This window comes from Oncorhynchus mykiss, chromosome 15 (assembly GCF_013265735.2).
Source record: "Oncorhynchus mykiss isolate Arlee chromosome 15, USDA_OmykA_1.1, whole genome shotgun sequence".
NCBI classification, from domain to species: domain Eukaryota; kingdom Metazoa; phylum Chordata; class Actinopteri; order Salmoniformes; family Salmonidae; genus Oncorhynchus; species Oncorhynchus mykiss.
In genome coordinates, this window is record NC_048579.1 from 76,325,790 (window position 1) to 76,345,789 (window position 20,000).

General features: G+C 44.7%; 1 protein-coding gene across 12 annotated transcripts in view; it reads left to right on the forward strand.

Annotated features, from left to right (window-relative positions):
- The window catches only part of LOC118938861 (glutamate receptor-interacting protein 1-like), a 738,669-nt gene that overhangs the window by 593,641 nt on the left and 125,028 nt on the right, over positions 1–20,000 (forward strand). For all 12 annotated transcript variants that reach the window (XM_036945416.1, XM_036945417.1, XM_036945409.1 and 9 more), the window contains 3 exons: positions 1,395–1,564; positions 8,952–9,110; positions 19,094–19,243. In XM_036945416.1, the coding sequence (XP_036801311.1) occupies positions 1,395–1,564; positions 8,952–9,110; positions 19,094–19,243 (479 nt within the window). The remainder of the gene's footprint in view (positions 1–1,394; positions 1,565–8,951; positions 9,111–19,093; positions 19,244–20,000) is intronic.

Consider the following 20,000-nt stretch of genomic DNA (forward strand, 5'->3'; position numbering starts at 1 on the left):
TCACCGATAGACGAATCAGATTACTGAGTGGTTGCTTCTAAATCATGGATTGGAGAAGTCCTGACTCAGTATTAATATAACTCCACCCAGCTAAACCTGGTTGGTCACCGATAGACGAATCAGATTACTGAGGTGTTGCTTCTAAATCATGGATTGGAGAAGTCCTGACTCAGTATTAATATAGCTCCACCCAGCTAAACCTGGTTGGTCACCGATAGACTAATCAGATTACTGAGCGGTTGCTTCTAAGTCATGGATTGGAGAAGTCCTGACTCAGTATTAATATAGCTCCACCCAGCTAAACCTGGTTGGTCACCGATAGACGAATCAGATTACTGAGTGGTTGCTTCTAAATCATCGATTGGAGAAGTCCTGACTCAGTATTAATATAACTCCACCCAGCTAAACCTGGTTGGTCACCGATAGACGAATCAGATTACTGCTTGGTTGTTTAGGTAGTTTTACCTTAATGACTGTTACTAATAGACTAATCAGATTACTGAGTGGTTGTTTAGGTAGTTTTACCTTAATGACTGTTACTAATAGACTAATCAGATTACTGAGTGGTTGTTAAGGTAGTTTTACCTTAACGACTGTTACTGATAGACTAATCAGATTAGTGAGTGGGCAGAATATATTCTTTATTAAACCCTTTGGAAGGAGAGAAGTTTACTTCCTTCACTCAGGGACTAAAATAAGATGGTTCTCTAGCCTCTGAAGACTCTCGTTTAGAGATTTGCCCAAAGCCCTCCGTTAGGCTCTTGTTGACTACTTTGTGGATGTGAGAAGACTAAGTAAACAGAATATGGATGGATAGATCTCCACCCACCTCATCTTCCTCTTTCTCTCTCTCTCTCTCCCTCTCTCTCTCTGTCTCTCTCTCTCTCTCTCTCTCTCTCTGTATCTCTCTCTCTCTCTCCCTCCCCCTCTCTCTCTCGCTCTCTCTCTCTCTCGCTCTCTCTCTCACTCTCACTCTCTCACTCATACTCACACTCTCACATATCTCCAAGTCTGAGTCAACAGGGGATGGGATTGGAAGTAGAAATCTGCACCTCAAATTGCCCATTATTTCCCATGTGTACTGTAGGCCCTATTCAGACTTGAGATAAGTTGACTTAACATGGAATTAAGTATTAAAAAAAAAACATAAGTCTACTTACCTCAAGTCTGAATTGGGCCCTATATGTCTTTTTTTAAACTTAAGTCCGTGTTATTTTAAGTCTACTTATCTCAAGTCTGAATTGGGCCCTATATAAGTCTTTTTTAAAAACTTAAGTCCGTGTTAATTTAAGTCTACTTATCTCAAGTCTGAATTGGGCCCTATATAAGGAGTATTTTAGAATGCCCCCTAAAAAATGTCCATTCTAACAAGAAGTGATGTCATCTCTCTGTAGGTGCGGGGCGTTGCACGCGGGTGACCACATCCTGTCCGTGGACGGTACCAGTATGGAGTACTGTACCTTGGCCGAGGCCACCCAGCTGCTCGCCAGCGCCTGTGAACACGTCAAGATGGAGATCCTGCCCCACCACCAGACCAGGCTGGCCCTCAAGGGCCCTGAACACGGTACTGACCCTAACCCTGACCCCTAACCCCACCACCAGACCAGGCTGGCCCTCAAGGGCCCTGAACACGGTACTGACCATTTCCCTAACCCATGACCCCTAACCCCACCACCAGACCAGACTGGCCCTCAAGGGCCCTGAACACGGTACTGACCCTAACCCTGACCCCTAACCCCACCACCAGACCAGGCTGGCCCTCAAGGGCCCTGAACACGGTATTGACCCTAACCCTGACCTCTAACCCCACCACCAGACCAGACTGGCCCTCAAGGGCCCTGAACACGGTATTGACCCTAACCCTGACCCCACCACCAGACCAGACTGGCCCTCAAGGGCCCTGAACACGGTATTGACCCTAACCCTGACCCCTAACCCCACCACCAGACCAGACTGAACCTCAAGGGCCCCGAACACGGAACTGATGAACACACCTAAGGCCTCTGGGTTGTTTTTACTGAAGAGCTCCTGTGATATGTACTGCATGTGTGAAAGAGTCTAGTAATGACTAACCAGGTAGTAATACTATATCTACTAGTCTAGTAATGACTAACCAGGTAGTAATACTATATCTACTAGTCTAGTAATGACTAACCAGGTAGTAATACTATATCTACTAGTCTAGTAATGACTAACCAGGTAGTAATACTATATCTACTAGTCTAGTAATTAGGTAGTAATACTATATCAACTAGTCTAGTAATGACTAACCAGGTAGTAATACTATATCTACTAGTCTAGTAATGACTAACCAGGTAGTAATACTATATCTACTAGTCTAGTAATGACTAACCAGGTAGTAATACTATATCTACTAGTCTAGTAATGACTAACCAGGTAGTAATACTATATCAACTAGTCTAGTAATTAGGTAGTAATACTATATCAACTAGCCTAGTAATGACTAACCAGGTAGTAATACTATATCTACTAGTCTAGTAATGACTAACCAGGTAGTAATACTATATCTACTAGTCTAGTAATGACTAACCAGGTAGTAATACTATATCTACTAGTCTAGTAATCAGGTACTATACTATATACTATATCTACTAGTCTAGTAATGACTAACCAGGTAGTAATACTATATCTACTAGTCTAGTAATGACTAACCAGGTAGTAATACTATATCTACTAGTCTAGTAATCAGGTACTATACTATATACTATATCTACTAGTCTAGTAATGACTAACCAGGTAGTAATACTATATCTACTAGTCTAGTAATGACTAACCAGGTAGTAATACTATATCTACTAGTCTAGTAATGACTAACCAGGTAGTAATACTATATCTACTAGTCTAGTAATGACTAACCAGGTAGTAATACTATATCTACTAGTCTAGTAATGACTAATCAGATAGTAATACTATATCTACTAGTATTGTAATCAGGTAGTAATACTATATCTACTAGTATTGTAATCAGGTAGTAATACTATATCTACTAGTCTAGTAATGACTAATCAGATAGTAATACTATATCAACTAGTATTGTAATCAGGTAGTAATACTATATCTACTAGTATTGTAATCAGGTAGTAATACTATATCTACTAGTCTAGTAATGACTAACCAGGTAGTAATACTATATCTACTAGTCTAGTAATCAGGTACTATACTATATACTATATCTACTAGTCTAGTAATGACTAACCAGGTAGTAATACTATATCTACTAGTCTAGTAATGACTAACCAGGTAGTAATGACTAACCAGGTAGTAATACTATATCTACTAGTATTGTAATCAGGTAGTAATACTATATCTACTAGTATTGTAATCAGGTAGTAATACTATATCTACTAGTCTAGTAATGACTAACCAGGTAGTAATACTATATCTACTAGTATTGTAATCAGGTAGTAATACTATATCAACTAGTCTAGTAATGACTAACCAGGTAGTAATACTATATCTACTAGTCTAGTAATGACTAACCAGGTAGTAATACTATATCTACTAGTATAGTAATGACTAACCAGGTAGTAATACTATATCTACTAGTATTGTAATCAGGTAGTAATACTATATCTACTAGTATTGTAATCAGGTAGTAATACTATATCTACTAGTATTGTAATCAGGTAGTAATACTATATCTACTAGTCTAGTAATGACTAACCAGGTAGTAATACTATATCTACTAGTATTGTAATCAGGTAGTAATACTATATCTACTAGTCTAGTAATGACTAACCAGGTAGTAATACTATATCTACTAGTATTGTAATCAGGTAGTAATACTATATCAACTAGTCTAGTAATGACTAACCAGGTAGTAATACTATATCTACTAGTATTGTAATCAGGTAGTAATACTATATCAACTAGTCTAGTAATGACTAACCAGGTAGTAATACTATATCTACTAGTCTAGTAATCAGGTACTATACTATATCTACTAGTCTAGTAATGACTAACCAGGTAGTAATACTATATCTACTAGTCTAGTAATCAGATAGTAATACTATATCAACTAGTCTAGTAATGACTAATCAGATAGTAATACTATATCTACTAGTCTAGTAATGACTAACCAGGTAGTAATACTATATCTACTAGTCTAGTAATCAGATAGTAATACTATATATACTGGTCTAGTAATCAGATAGTAATACTATATCTACTAGTCTAGTAATCAGATAGTAATACTATATATACTGGTCTAGTAATCAGATAGTAATACTATATCTACTAGTCTAGTAATCAGATAGTAATACTATATATACTAGTCTAGTAATCAGATAGTAATACTATATATACTGGTCTAGTAATCAGATAGTAATACTATATATACTGGTCTAGTAATCAGATAGTAATACTATATCTACTAGTCTAGTAATCAGGTAGTAATACTATATCTACTAGTCTAGTAATCAGATAGTATTACTATATCTGCTGCTCAGGTTTTCATTGGAGCTGAGAGTAGTAATAGTGATTTGTATTGACAGGTGAACAGACAGAGACACATATAGTTGTTTCAACTGTCCTTTAATACCAGAGAGTGAATTGAACAGAGGAGAGGAGATTAAACACACACACACACACACACACACACACACACACACACACACACACACACACACACACACACACACACACACACACACACACACACATAGATTATCCAACCACTACTGCTCTGTTCTATAATCTGTAGGTTTAAATCTGTGAGTACAGGTGACATTTCTAGGAGCAGTATGAAGCTTGGTTGATCAGTATCATGTACCTGGGGGATTTGGAGACCAGCACTACATCCCACATGGTAACCCCATTACCTACATAGTAATGCATCTAAAGTAGTGCACTATATAGGGAATAGGGCTCTGGTCTAAAGTAGTGCACTATACAGGGAATAGGGCTCTGGTCTAAAGTAGTGCACTATATAGGGAATAGGGCTCTGGTCTAAAGTAGTGCACTATATAGGGAATAGGGCTCTGGTCTAAAGTAGTGCACTATATAGGGAATAGGACTCTGGTCTAAAGTAGTGCACTATATAGGGAATAGGGCTCTGGTCTAAAGTAGTGTACTATATAGGGAATAGGGCTCTGGTCTAAAGTAGTGTACTATATAGGGAATAGGGCTCTGGTCTAAAGTAGTGCACTATATAGGGAATAGGGCTCTGGTCTAAAGTAGTGCACTATATAGGGAATAGGGTTCTGGTCTAAAGTAGTGTACTATATATTGAATAGGCCTCTGGTCTAAAGTAGTGCACTATATAGGGAATAGGGCTCTGGTCTAAAGTAGTGCACTATATAGGGAATAGGGCTCTGGTCTAAAGTATTGCACTATATAGGGAATAGGGCTCTGGTCTAAAGTAGTGCACTATATAGGGAATAGGCCTCTGGTCTAAAGTAGTGCACTATATAGGGAATAGGGCCCTGGTCTAAAGTAGTGCACTATATAGGGAATAGGGCTCTGGTCTAAAGTAGTGCACTATATAGGGAATAGGGTGCCATTTGGACACGGCACTATATAGGGAATAGGGCTCTGGTCTAAAGTAGTACACTATATAGGGAATAGGCCTCTGGTCTAAAGTAGTGCACTATATAGGGAAAGGGCTCTGGTCTAAAGTAGTGCACTATATAGGGAATAGGCCTCTGGTCTAATGTAGTGTACTATATAGGGAATAGGGCTCTGGTCTAAAGTAGTACACTATACAGGGAATAGGGCTCTGGTCTAAAGTAGTGCACTATATAGGGAATAGGGTGCCATTTGGACACGGCACTATATAGGGAATAGGGCTCTGGTCTAAAGTAGTACACTACATAGGGAATAGGGCTCTGGTCTAAAGTAGTGCACTATATAGGGAATAGGTCTCTGGTCTAAAGTAGTGCACTATACAGGGAATAGGGCTCTGGTCTAAAGTAGTGCACTATATAGGGAATAGGGCCCTGGTCTAAAGTAGTGCACTATATAGGGAATAAGGCTCTGGTCTAAAGTAGTGTACTATATAGGGAATAGGGCTCTGGTCTAAAGTAGTGCACTATATAGGGAATAGGGCTCTGGTCTAAAGTAGTGTACTATATAGGGAATAGGGTGCCATTTGGACACGGCCCAGGGTTCCTGTTGGATCTGAGGATTACAACACAGGCTTTATGAAAAGGTCCAGACCCAGACAGCGTATCTCTCACACTGCCTCACGATAACGCCTCAGTTACCCACTGAGACATTTATCTAAAGTTTATGACAATAATAACGGTTCTTTGGGAAAAGGTGTGTAGATTTCGGTTGAAATCCAATGTTTTCTCTGTCTGGTGTTTTCTGATGCGATAAGATACTAGTGTTTTCTGGAACGGGGCTAGGGGGGGGTGGATCAGAGTCCAGTTTCCCCCTGATAGGATGACATACATGACAGACAAGCCAAGCAGCCAATCACACTAAGCCATCTGTGATAATGGGGAGAGTGGACGTTGTCATTTTCAATGTCCTTTTGTGTGATATTATCCACAATGTGGATTTGAGTCACTTCAAACAGCCAATGTGAACAAAGCTTGACAGTAACAGGGATTCCAATAGCAATCTCTGTTTGTGTACCAAATGGCAACATATTCCCTTTGTAGTGCACTACCTGGGGCGGCAGGTAGCCTAGTGGTTAGAGGCAGGTAGCCTAGTGGTTAGAGGCAGGTAGCCCAGTGGTTAGAGGGAGGTAGCCTAGTGGTTAGAGGCAGGTAGCCTAGTGGTTAGAGGCAGGTAGCCCAGTGGTTAGAGGGAGGTAGCCAATTGGTTAGAGGCAGGGAGCCTAGTGGTTAGAGGCAGGTAGCCTAGTGGTTAGAGACAGGTAGCCTAGTGGTTAGAGACAGGTAGCCTAGTGGTTAGAGGCAGGTAGCCTAGTGGTTAGAGACAGGTAGCCTAGTGGTTAGAGGCAGGGTAGCCTAGTGGTTAGAGGCAGGTAGCCTAGTGGTTAGAGGCAGGGTAGCCTAGTGGTTAGAGACAGGTAGCCTAGTGGTTAGAGGCAGCGTAGCCTAGTGGTTAGAGGCAGGTAGCCTAGTGGTTAGAGGCAGGTAGCCTAGTGGTTAGAGGCAGCGTAGCCTAGTGGTTAGAGGCAGGTAGCCTAGTGGTTAGAGACAGGTAGCCTAATGGTTAGAGACAGGTAGCCTAGTGGTTAGAGGCAGCGTAGCCTAGTGGTTAGAGGCAGGTAGCCTAGTGGTTAGAGGCAGGTAGCCTAGTGGTTAGAGACAGGTAGCCTAGTGGTTAGAGACAGGTAGCCTAGTGGTTAGAGACAGGTAGCCTAGTGGTTAGAGACAGGTAGCCTAGTGGTTAGAGACAGGTAGCCTAGTGGTTAGAGACAGGGTAGCCTAGTGGTTAGAGGCAGGTAACCTAGTGGTTAGAGGCAGGTAGCCTAGTGGTTAGAGACAGGTAGCCTAGTGGTTAGAGACAGGTAGCCTAGTGGTTAGAGGCAGGTAGCCTAGTGGTTAGAGACAGGTAGCCTAGTGGTTAGAGGCAGGTAGCCTAGTGGTTAGAGGCAGCGTAGCCTAGTGGTTAGAGGCAGGTAACCTAGTGGTTAGAGGCAGGTAGCCTAGTGGTTAGAGGCAGGTAGCCTAGTGGTTAGAGGCAGGTAGCCTAGTGGTTAGAGACAGGTAGCCTAGTGGTTAGAGACAGGTAGCCTAGTGGTTAGAGACAGGTAGCCTAGTGGTTAGAGACAGGTAGCCTAGTGGTTAGAGACAGGTAGCCTAGTGGTTAGAGACAGGTAGCCTAGTGGTTAGAGACAGGTAGCCTAGTGGTTAGAGACAGGTAGCCTAGTGGTTAGAGACAGGGTAGCCTAGTGGTTAGAGGCAGGTAACCTAGTGGTTAGAGGCAGGTAGCCTAGTGGTTAGAGACAGGTAGCCTAGTGGTTAGAGACAGATAGCCTAGTGGTTAGAGACAGGTAGCCTAGTGGTTAGAGACAGGTAGCCTAGTGGTTAGAGGCAGGTAGCCTAGTGGTTAGAGGCAGGGAGCCTAGTGGTTAGAGGCAGGTAGCCTAGTGGTTAGAGGCAGGGTAGCCTAGTGGTTAGTGGCAGGTAGCCTAATGGTTAGAGGCAGGTAGCCTAGTGGTTAGAGGCAGGGTAGCCTAGTGGTTAGAGGCAGGTAGCCTAATGGTTAGAGGCAGGTAGCCTAGTGGTTAGAGGCAGGTAGCCTAGTGGTTAGAGTCAGGTAGCCTAGTGGTTAGAGACAGGTAGCCTAATGGTTAGAGACAGGTAGCCTAGTGGTTAGAGACAGGGTAGCCTAGTGGTTAGAGGCAGGTAGCCTAGTGGTTAGAGGCAGGGTAGCCTAGTGGTTAGAGGCAGGTAGCCTAGTGGTTAGAGACAGGTATCCTAGTGGTTAGAGGCAGGTAGCCTAGTGGTTAGAGGCAGGTAGCCTAGTGGTTAGAGACAGGTAATCTAGTGGTTAGAGACAGGTAGCCTAGTGGTTAGAGGCAGGTAGCCTAGTGGTTAGAGACAGGTAGCCTAGTGGTTAGAGACAGGTAGCCTAGTGGTTAGAGGCAGGTAGCCTAGTGGTTAGAGGCAGGTAGCCTAGTGGTTAGAGGCAGGTAGCCTAGTGGTTAGAGAGAGGTAGCCTAGTGGTTAGAGACAGGTAGCCTAGTGGTTAGAGACAGGTAGCCTAGTGGTTAGAGGCAGGTAGCCTAGTGGTTAGAGACAGGTAGCCTAGTGGTTAGAGACAGGTAGCCTAGTGGTTAGAGGCAGGTAGCCTAGTGGTTAGAGGCAGGTAGCATACTGGGCACCTTGATTTAACCTGACGTCTGTGTCCCAATCAAATGATATTTTATATCCTCCTGAAAACCACTGATGGACTGAACACATTTACCTTGATGTATTTACCCCCCCCCTCACCCATATTTTACCCTTGTTTCATTCACCTTGTTCCCCCCCTCCTTATCCTCTGTGGTGCTTCTCTCTGTTTGTGATCAGTCAAGGTGCAGAGAAGCACGCGGACCCTTCCCTGGGAGTCCTCCTCAGCCAACAACAACAGCAACTTCCTCCCCTACCAACACTATAACACCTACCATCCTGACCAGTCGCAGAGACACCAGGCCTCCAAGCACCACAAAACCTCTCCCAACAACCCCCGTAATGTTCCTTATTCTCCTCTTCCCTGGTCCTCTTCCCTAGTCCTCTTGTTTCTGTGGTCTTCTATGTCCTACTATTCCTAGCCCTGCTCCTTGTTCCTCCTCCTCCTTCTCCTTCTACTCTTCCTCCTCTCTCCTCCTCTCCCTCCACCTCTTCCTCTCCCTCCTCCTTTCCCTCCTCCTCCTCTCACTCCTTATTCCTCCTCCTCCTCTCCCTCCTCCTCTCCCTCCACCTCCTCCTCCTCCTCCTCCTTTCCCTCCTCCTCCTCTCCCTCCTCCTCATCCTCCTCCTTCCTCCTCCTCATCTCCCTCCTCCTTCCTCCTCCTCCTCTCCCTCCTCCTCTCCCTCCACCTCCTCCTCTCCCTCCTCCTCCTCTCCCTCCTCCTCCTCCTCCCTCCTCCTCATCCTCCTCCTTCCTCCTCCTCATCTCCCTCCTCCTTCCTCCTCCTCCTCTCCCTCCTCCTCTCCCTCCACCACCTCCTCTCCTTCCTCCTCCTCCTCTCCCTCCTCCTCTCCCTCCACCTCCTCCTCTCCCTCCTCCTCCTCCTTTCCCTCCTCTTCCTCTCCCTCCTCCTCCTCCTCCTCCTCTCCCTCCTCCTCCTCCTCTCCCTCCTCCTCCTCCTCTCCCTCCTCCTCCTTCTTCTGCTCCTTCATCTTTGAGCCTTTCATCTATTTATTTCTGTTGAGCTCAGATTTGTTTTGGTTTGAAGTGATATTTTCTGTCTCTCATCTGGTTTCCTGGGCTGAAGGAAAATAGAGCAGAACTAAAGTCCTCTTCTGGCTCTCTCCCTCTCTCTCCAGTATTCTCCCTCTCTCTCCGGTTCTCTCCATCTCTCTCTCCAGTATTCTCCCTCTCTCTCCAGTATTCTCCCTCTCTCTCCAGTATTCTCCCTCTCTCTCCAGTATTCTCCATCTCTCTCTCCGGTATTCTCCCTCTCTCTCCGGTATTCTCCCTCTCTCTCCAGTATTCTCCATCTCTCTCCGGTTCTCTCCATCTCTCTCTCCGGTATTCTCCCTCTCTCTCCAGTATTCTCCATCTCTCTCCAGTATTCTCCATCTCTCTCTCCGGTATTCTCCCTCTCTCTCCGGTATTCTCCCTCTCTCTCCGGTATTCTCCCTCTCTCTCCAGTATTCTCCATCTCTCTCTCCGGTATTCTCCCTCTCTCTCCGGTATTCTCCCTCTCTCTCCGGTATTCTCCCTCTCTCTCCGGTTCTCTCCATCTCTCTCTCCAGTATTCTCCCTCTCTCTCCAGTATTCTCCATCTCTCTCTCCAGTATTCTCCCTCTCTCTCCAGTATTCTCCATCTCTCTCTCCGGTATTCTCCCTCTCTCTCCGGTATTCTCCCTCTCTCTCCGGTATTCTCCCTCTCTCTCCGGTATTCTCCATCTCTCTCCAGTATTCTCCATCTCTCTCCGGTTCTCTCCATCTCTCTCCAGTATTCTCCCTCTCTCTCCAGTGTTCTCCCTCTCTCTCCCCATCTCTCTCCCCCTCTCTCTCCAGTATTCTCCATCTCTCTCCGGTTCTCTCCATCTCTCTCCAGTATTCTCCCTCTCTCTCCAGTATTCTCCATCTCTCTCCGGTTCTCTCCATCTCTCTCCAGTATTCTCCCTCTCTCTCCAGTGTTCTCCCTCTCTCTCCCCATCTCTCTCCCCCTCTCTCTCCAGTATTCTCCATCTCTCTCCGGTTCTCTCCATCTCTCTCCAGTATTCTCCCTCTCTCTCCAGTATTCTCCATCTCTCTCCAGTATTCTCCATATCTCTCCAGTGTTCCCCCTCTCTCTCCAGTGTTCTCAATCTCTCTCCAGTATTCTCCCTCTCTCTCCAGTGTTCTCCCTCTCTCTCCAGTGTTCTCCCTCTCTCTCCAGTGTTCTCCCTCTCTCTCCAGTGTTATCCCTCTCTCTCATGTATTCTCCATCGCTCACTCCTGTTCTCTCCATCTTTCTCTTTCTCTCTCTCTCTTCCAATCTCTCCCCCTCCATATCTCTCTCCGGTTCTCTCCATCTCTCCCCCTCCATCTCTCTCTCTGGTTCTCTCCATCTCTCCATTGTCCCTGAAAGTCACTGAGCTGAGTGTTGTATGTATAACCTCATCTAGGGCATTAAAGCAAGGTGCACAGTGCTGATACAGTCCTGTCAGTCCACTTGGCCAGGGAGGGATGCTGGATTGTGGAGGCACCAGAAAGGGCTCTCCACTAACCATTCAGCGATGTACTACAACATGAATGACATTAGTCCTTATAAACCCTCAGAGGGAGAGAGAGATAGACAGAGAGAGACAGAGACAGAGAGAGACGGAGAGAGAGAGACAGAGAGAGAGACATAGAGAGAGACAGTGAGAGAGAGAGAGAGACAGAGAGAGAGAGACGTAGAGAGAGACAGAGCGAGAGAGAGAGAGAGACAGAGAGAGAGACAGAGAGAGAGAGAGAGAGACAGAGAGAGAGACAGAGAGAGAGACAGAGAGAGAGACAGAGAGAGAGACAGAGAGAGAGAGAGACAGAGAGAGAGGGAGAGAGAGACAGAGAGAGAGAGACAGAGCGAGAGAGACATAGAGACAGAGAGAGAGAGACAGAGATACTTATGTTAGTACAATGTGAACATGGCTAGCCTGTTAACTGCCCCAGGTGAACTGTCTCCGGACACATGTCCGACACACACAGAGCTGTCTCCGGTTCACACACACACACACACACACACGTCCGACACACACAGAGCTGTCTCCGGTTCACACACACACGTCCGACACACACAGAGCTGTCTCCGGTTCACACACACACACACACGTCCGACACACACAGAGCTGTCTCCGGTTCTGTTCTGATCACTGATCAGTATTCTGGTCACGTAGCGTTGGTGGGTCTTAGTGTGTGACGACCCAGGTGTCTCGAGGGTCTCCTGAGACAGCTTGTCAATGTTAATGAATAGCACCAGCTCAACCACCAATACTATGTTCTAATTGGCCCAGTCTGCTACACACACCAGGTAGATTACAGTAGATTAGATCTCTGTCTCTCTCTCTCTCTCTCTCTCTCTCTGTCTCTGTCTCTGTCTCTGTCTCTCTCTCTCTCTCTCTCTCTCTCTGTCTCTCTCTCCTTCTCTCTCCCTGTCTCTCTCGCTCTCTCTCTCCCCCTCTCTCTGTTCCCCATGTCCCTCTCTCTCTCTCTCTCTGTGTTCCCCATGTCCCTCTCTCTCTCTCTCGCTCTCTCCCCCTCTCTCTCTCTGCTCCCCATGTCCCTCTCTCTCTCTCTCTCTCTCTCTCTCTCTCTCTCTCTCTCTCGTCAATATATAACTATAACTGGAAAAATCAACATTATATTTAAAGTAAACTGTTCTCTATTCATAAATAAGTGATGCCTTTAACCAGCCAGGCCAATGCTGCATCCTCCATGATTACACCACTTGTTCCTGGTGTTATTGATCCAGCCCGTCATCTCCTAGTCTGCTGCATTGCATCTCAAGGACAACTCAGCAGAGAGGTGGAGAGAGAGAGAGAGAGATGCCTTCCAGACTCCACTCAGAGCTTGATAGGCTGCATCCTGCTGCATCCTACACTATACTCTTAACATGACTTTTGACCAGAGCCCCTGTGGGGAAGAGAGTGAATAGAGGAGGTTGTCACGACAGCTCCATTCTCCTGATTGATGTCAATTACCCATAATACACTGCAAACCCATCAATGGCTTTCAAAATCATTTGGTGTTTTTCTCCTTTTTCATTTCTGGCTTTTTAAAAAAAAATCTCTAGACTTAATTTGTTCTGCCATCGATGGGAGGTCAGAGTTCATTTGTTCTGCCATCGATGGGAGGTCAGAGTTCATATGTTCTGCCATCGATGGGAGGTCAGAGTTCATATGTTCTGCCATCGATGGGAGGTCAGAGTTCATTTGTTCTGCCATCGATGGGAGGTCAGAGTTCATTTGTTCTGCCATCGATGGGAGGTCAGAGTTCATTTGTTCTGCCATCGATGGGAGGTCAGAGTTCATTTGTTCTGCCATCGATGGGAGGTCAGAGTTCATTTGTTCTGCCATCGATGGGAGGTCAGAGTTCATTTGTTCTGCCATCGATGGGAGGTCAGAGTTCATTTGTTCTGCCATCGATGGGAGGTCAGAGTTCATATGTTCTGCCATCGATGGGAGGTCAGAGTTCATTTGTTCTGCCATCGATGGGAGGTCAGAGTTAATTTGTTCTGCCATCGATGGGAGGTCAGAGTTCATTTGTTTTGCCATCGATGGGAGGTCAGAGTTCATTTGTTCTGCCATCGATGGGAGGTCAGAGTTCATATGTTCTGCCATCGATGGGAGGTCAGAGTTCATTTGTTCTGCCATCGATGGGAGGTCAGAGTTCATTTGTTCTGTCATCGATGGGAGGTCAGAGTTCATTTGTTCTGCCATCGATGGGAGGTCAGAGTTCATTTGTTCTGCCATCGATGGGAGGTCAGAGTTCATTTGTTCTGCCATCGATGGGAGGTCAGAGTTCATTTGTTTTGCCATCGATGGGAGGTCAGAGTTCATTTGTTCTGCCATCGATGGGAGGTCAGAGTTCATTTGTTCTGCCATCGATGGGAGGTCAGAGTTCATTTGTTTTGCCATCGATGGGAGGTCAGAGTTCATTTGTTCTGCCATCGATGGGAGATCAGAGTTAATTTGTTCTGTCATCGATGGGAGGTCAGAGTTCATTTGTTCTGCCATCGATGGGAGGTCAGAGTTCATTTGTTCTGCCATCGATGGGAGGTCAGAGTTCATTTGTTCTGCCATCGATGGGAGGTCAGAGTTCATTTGTTCTGTCATCGATGGGAGGTCAGAGTTCATTTGTTCTGCCATCGATGGGAGGTCAGAGTTCATTTGTTCTGCCATCGATGGGAGGTCAGAGTTCATTTGTTCTGCCATCGATGGGTTTTACAGAGCCTGTTTGAGTTGATATTGAAAACATGTGGGTTTTATTCCATACATGTCAGAGCTACACGGCCAGTATACTTCAATTAGAATCTCTTAATTATCCTCAAATGTCAGCAATCTGTCTAAACTTCATAGAGGAGGTTATTATACTGTAATAAGAACGTATCACCTGGAGCCTGAACCCCTGTCCCCTGTCCCCAGTCCCCTGTCTCCAGTCTCCTGTCCCTTGTCTCTTGTCCCCTGTCCCCTGAACTCATGTCCCCTGTCTCCTGTCTCCTGAACCCATGTCTCCTGTCCCCTGTCTCCTGTCCCCTGTCACCTGTCTCCTGTCCCCTGTCTCCTGAACCCCTGTCTCCTGAACCCCTGTCTCCTGAACCCATGTCTCCTGTCCCATGTCTCATATCCCCTGTCTCCTGAACCCCTGTCTCCTGTCCCCTGTCTCCTGAACCCCTGTCTCCTGTCCCCTGTCTCCTGTCCCCTGAACGCATGTCCCCTGTCTCCTGAACCCCTGTCTTCTGTCCCCTGTCTCCTGTCCCCTGTCTCCTGTCCCCTGTCAGCCTGAGACAATTAGTTGGCATTTATTAGCCTTAGCCTGGATTTTATTTCTTAATTAGCAGATGGATTACAGGACTTAGACACACACACACACACACACACACACACACACACACACACACACACACACACACACACACACACACACAGGGCTTAGAGTCTGGTTGTCTGTGATGGTCTCATTAACGGGTGGGTACTGAATGATACACAGGCTTTGTCTCAGGCTCAGAGTAGATAGTCTAAGAGATGACCGGGGTATTGTTACACACACACAATATAGATTCAGTATTAGAGGGGACAGAGACAATATAGATTCAGTATTAGAGGGGACAGAGACAATATAGACTCAGTATTAGAGGGGACAGAGACAATATAGATTCAGTATTAGAGGGGACAGAGACAATATAGATTCAGTATTAGAGGGGACAGAGACAATATAGATTCAGTATTAGAGGGGACAGAGACAATATAGATTCAGTATTAGAGGGGACAGAGACAATATAGATTCAGTATTAGAGGGGACAGAGACAATATAGATTCAGTATTAGAGGGGACTGGTGGAGGGACAGAGACAATATAGACTCAGTATTAGAGGGGACAGAGACAATATAGATTCAGTATTAGAGGGGACAGAGACAATATAGATTCAGTATTAGAGGGGACAGAGACAATATAGATTCAGTATTAGAGGGGACAGAGACAATATAGATTCAGTATTAGAGGGGACGGAGACAATATAGATTCAGTATTAGAGGGGACAGAGACAATATAGATTCAGTATTAGAGGGGACAGAGACAATATAGACTCAGTATTAGAGGGGACAGAGACAATATAGATTCAGTATTAGAGGGGACAGAGACAATATAGATTCAGTATTAGAGGGGACAGAGACAATATAGATTCAGTATTAGAGGGGACGGAGACAATATAGATTCAGTATTAGAGGGGACAGAGACAATATAGATTCAGTATTAGAGGGGACTGGTGGAGGGACAGGGACAATATAGACTCAGTATTAGAGGGGACAGAGACAATATAGATTCAGTATTAGAGGGGACAGAGACAATATAGATTCAGTATTAGAGGGGACAGAGACAATATAGATTCAGTATTAGAGGGGACTGAGACAATATAGACTCAGTATTAGAGGGGACAGAGACAATATAGACTCAGTATTAGAGGGGACAGATACAATATAGACTCAGTATTAGAGGGGACAGAGACAATATAGACTCAGTATTAGAGGGGACAGAGACAATATAGATTCAGTATTAGAGGGGACAGAGACAATATAGACTCAGTATTAGAGGGGACAGAGACAATATAGACTCAGTATTAGAGGGGACAGAGACAATATAGATTCAGTATTAGAGGGGACAGAGACAATATAGATTCAGTATTAGAGGGGACTGTGGCAATATAGATTCAGTATTAGAGGGGACAGAGACAATATAGATTCAGTATTAGAGGGGACAGAGACAATATAGATTCAGTATTAGAGGGGACAGAGACAATATAGATTCAGTTTTAGAGGGGACTGATGGAGGGACAGAGACAATATAGATTCAGTATTAGAGGGGACAGAGACAATATAGACTCAGTATTAGAGGGGACAGAGACAATATAGACTCAGTATTAGAGGGGACAGAGACAATATAGACTCAGTATTAGAGGGGACAGAGACAATATAGACTCAGTATTAGAGGGGACAGAGACAATATAGACTCAGTATTAGAGGGGACAGAGACAATATAGACTCAGTATTAGAGGGGACAGAGACAATATAGATTCAGTATTAGAGGGGACTGAGACAATATAGATTCAGTATTAGAGGGGACAGAGACAATATAGACTCAGTATTAGAGGGGACAGAGACAATATAGATTCAGTATTAGAGGGGACAGAGACAATATAGACTCAGTATTAGAGGGGACTGAGACAATATAGATTCAGTATTAGAGGGGACAGAGACAATATAGATTCAGTATTAGAGGGGACAGAGACAATATAGATTCAGTATTAGAGGGGACAGAGACAATATAGATTCAGTATTAGAGGGGACTGGTGGAGGGACAGGGACAATATAGACTCAGTATTAGAGGGGACAGAGACAATATAGATGCAGTATTAGAGGGGACAGAGACAATATAGATTCAGTATTAGAGGGGACAGAGACAATATAGATTCAGTATTAGAGGGGACAGAGACAATATAGATTCAGTATTAGAGGGGACAGAGACAATATAGATTCAGTATTAGAGGGGACTGGTGGAGGGACAGGGACAATATAGACTCAGTATTAGAGGGGACAGAGACAATATAGATTCAGTATTAGAGGGGACAGAGACAATATAGATTCAGTATTAGAGGGGACAGAGACAATATAGATTCAGTATTAGAGGGGACAGAGACAATATAGACTCAGTATTAGAGGGGACAGAGACAATATAGACTCAGTATTAGAGGGGACAGAGACAATATAGACTCAGTATTAGAGGGGACAGAGACAATATAGACTCAGTATTAGAGGGGACAGAGACAATATAGATTCAGTATTAGAGGGGACAGAGACAATATAGATTCAGTATTAGAGGGGACAGATACAATATAGACTCAGTATTAGAGGGGACTGTGACAATATAGATTCAGTATTAGAGGGGACAGAGACAATATAGACTCAGTATTAGAGGGGACTGTGACAATATAGATTCAGTATTAGAGGGGACTGAGACAATATAGACTCAGTATTAGAGGGGACAGAGACAATATAGACTCAGTATTAGAGGGGACAGAGACAATATAGACTCAGTATTAGAGGGGACAGAGACAATATAGATTCAGTATTAGAGGGGACTGTGACAATATAGATTCAGTATTAGAGGGGACAGAGACAATATAGATTCAGTATTAGAGGGGACAGAGACAATATAGATTCAGTATTAGAGGGGACTGATGGAGGGACAGACACAATATAGATTCAGTATTAGAGGGGACAGAGACAATATAGACTCAGTATTAGAGGGGACAGAGACAATATAGACTCAGTATTAGAGGGGACAGAGACAATATAGATTCAGTATTAGAGGGGACAGAGACAATATAGACTCAGTATTAGAGGGGACAGAGACAATATAGACTCAGTATTAGAGGGGACAGAGACAATATAGATTCAGTATTAGAGGGGACTGAGACAATATAGATTCAGTATTAGAGGGGACAGAGACAATATAGACTCAGTATTAGAGGGGACAGAGACAATATAGATTCAGTATTAGAGGGGACAGAGACAATATAGACTCAGTATTAGAGGGGACAGAGACAATATAGACTCAGTATTAGAGGGGACTGAGACAATATAGATTCAGTATTAGAGGGGACAGAGACAATATAGACTCAGTATTAGAGGGGACAGAGACAATATAGACTCAGTATTAGAGGGGACAGAGACAATATAGATTCAGTATTAGAGGGGACAGAGACAATATAGACTCAGTATTAGAGGGGACAGAGACAATATAGACTCAGTATTAGAGGGGACAGAGACAATATAGACTCAGTATTAGAGAGGACAGAGACAATATAGACTCAGTATTAGAGGGGACAGAGACAATATAGACTCAGTATTAGAGGGGACAGAGACAATATAGACTCAGTATTAGAGGGGACTGAGACAATATGGATGAGGTTCATCTATTTGAGGTTATAGTATGTTAGTCTCTCTTCTCCATCCCTCTCTTCTCCATCCCTCTCTTATCGATCCCTCTCTCTTCTCCATCCCCCTCTCTTCTCCATCCCTCTATTTTCTCATCCCTCTCTTCTCCATCCCTCTCTTCTCCATCCCTCTCTCTTCTCCATCCCTCTCTCTTCTCCATCCCTCTCTCTCCTCCATCCCTCTCTTCTCCATCCCTCTCTTATCGATCCCTCTCTCTTCTCCATCCCTCTCTTCTCCATCCCTCTCTTATCGATCCCTCTCTCTTCTCCATCCCTCTCTCTTCTCTATCCCTCTCTCTTCTCCATCCCTCTCTCTTCTCATCCCTCTCTCTTCTCCATCCCTCTCTTCTCCATCCCTCTCTCTTCTTCATTCCTCTCTCTTCTCATCCCTCTCTCTTCTCCATCCCTCTCTCTTCTCATCCCTCTCTCTTCTCCATCCCTCTCTCTTCTTCATTCCTCTCTCTTCTCATCCCTCTCTCTTATCATCCCTCTCTCTTTTCCATCCCTCTCTCTTCTCATCCCTCTCTCTTTTCCATCCCTCTCTCTTCTCCATCCCTCTCTTCTCCATCCCTCTCTCTTCTCAATCCCTCTCTCTTCTCCATCCCTGTTTTTTCTAATCCCTCTCTCTTCTCCATCCCTCTCTTCTCCATCCCTCTCTCTTCTCAATCCCTCTCTCTTCTCCATCCCTCTCTCTTCTCAATCCCTCTCTCTTCTCCATCCCTGTTTTTTCTAATCCCTCTCTCTTCTCCATCCCTCTCTCTTCTCAATCCCTCTCTCTTCTCCATCCCTGTTTTTTCTAATCCCTCTCTCTCTCCTCCTGGTACAGCTCTAGGCTCCTCCTTCTCTCCTACCTCTATGAGTACCTACAGTCTGAGCTCCCTCAACATGAGCACCCTGCCCAGGAACATGTACCCCACCAGCCCCAGAGGAACCATGATCAGGAGGAAACTCAAGAAGAAGGACTTCAAGAGCTCACGTACGTTCCCTTAATGTCTAGCTCATATAGTTTAACGTGGTCATATCTGCTGACACTGGGAATGATGTAATAATATACATTTTACTTTGTGATTTATTGTTGGGCTCATTTTCAAACGCAAAGTGATTTACTTTGAATATAGAAAACAATATACATTATAGTCAATCTATCTGGAAAAACCATGAAATGACTGACTGACAGCTGGTCTGGATGAAGGACCATAAAATGACTGAACAGACACCTGGCCTTGATGAAGGACCAGAGTTATAGTGTGTTATTAACTGAGCCAACCTAATTAAACTTTACCAACACCACCAATGGTTGTCCGAGTACCTTTCAGTTGGTGTGGAATGTGGAGGGGGTTTGTGTTATGGTTGTCTGAGTACCTTTCAGTTGGTGTGGAATGTGGAGGGGGTTTGTGTTATGGTTGTCTGAGTACCTTTCAGTTGGTGTGGAATGTGGAGGGGGTTTGTGTTATGGTTGTCTGAGTACCTTTCAGTTGGTGTGGAATGTGGAGGGGGTTTGTGTTATGGTTGTCTGAGTACCTTTCAGTTGGTGTGGAATGTGGAGGGGGTTTGTGTTATGGTTGTCTGAGTACCTTTCAGTTGGTGTGGAATGTGGAGGGGGTTTGTGTTATGGTTGTCTGAGTACCTTTCAGTTGGTGTGGAATGTGGAGGGGGTTTGTGTTATGGTTGTCCGAGTACCTTTCAGTTGGTGTGGAATGTGGAGGGGGTTTGTGTTATGGTTGTCCGAGTAC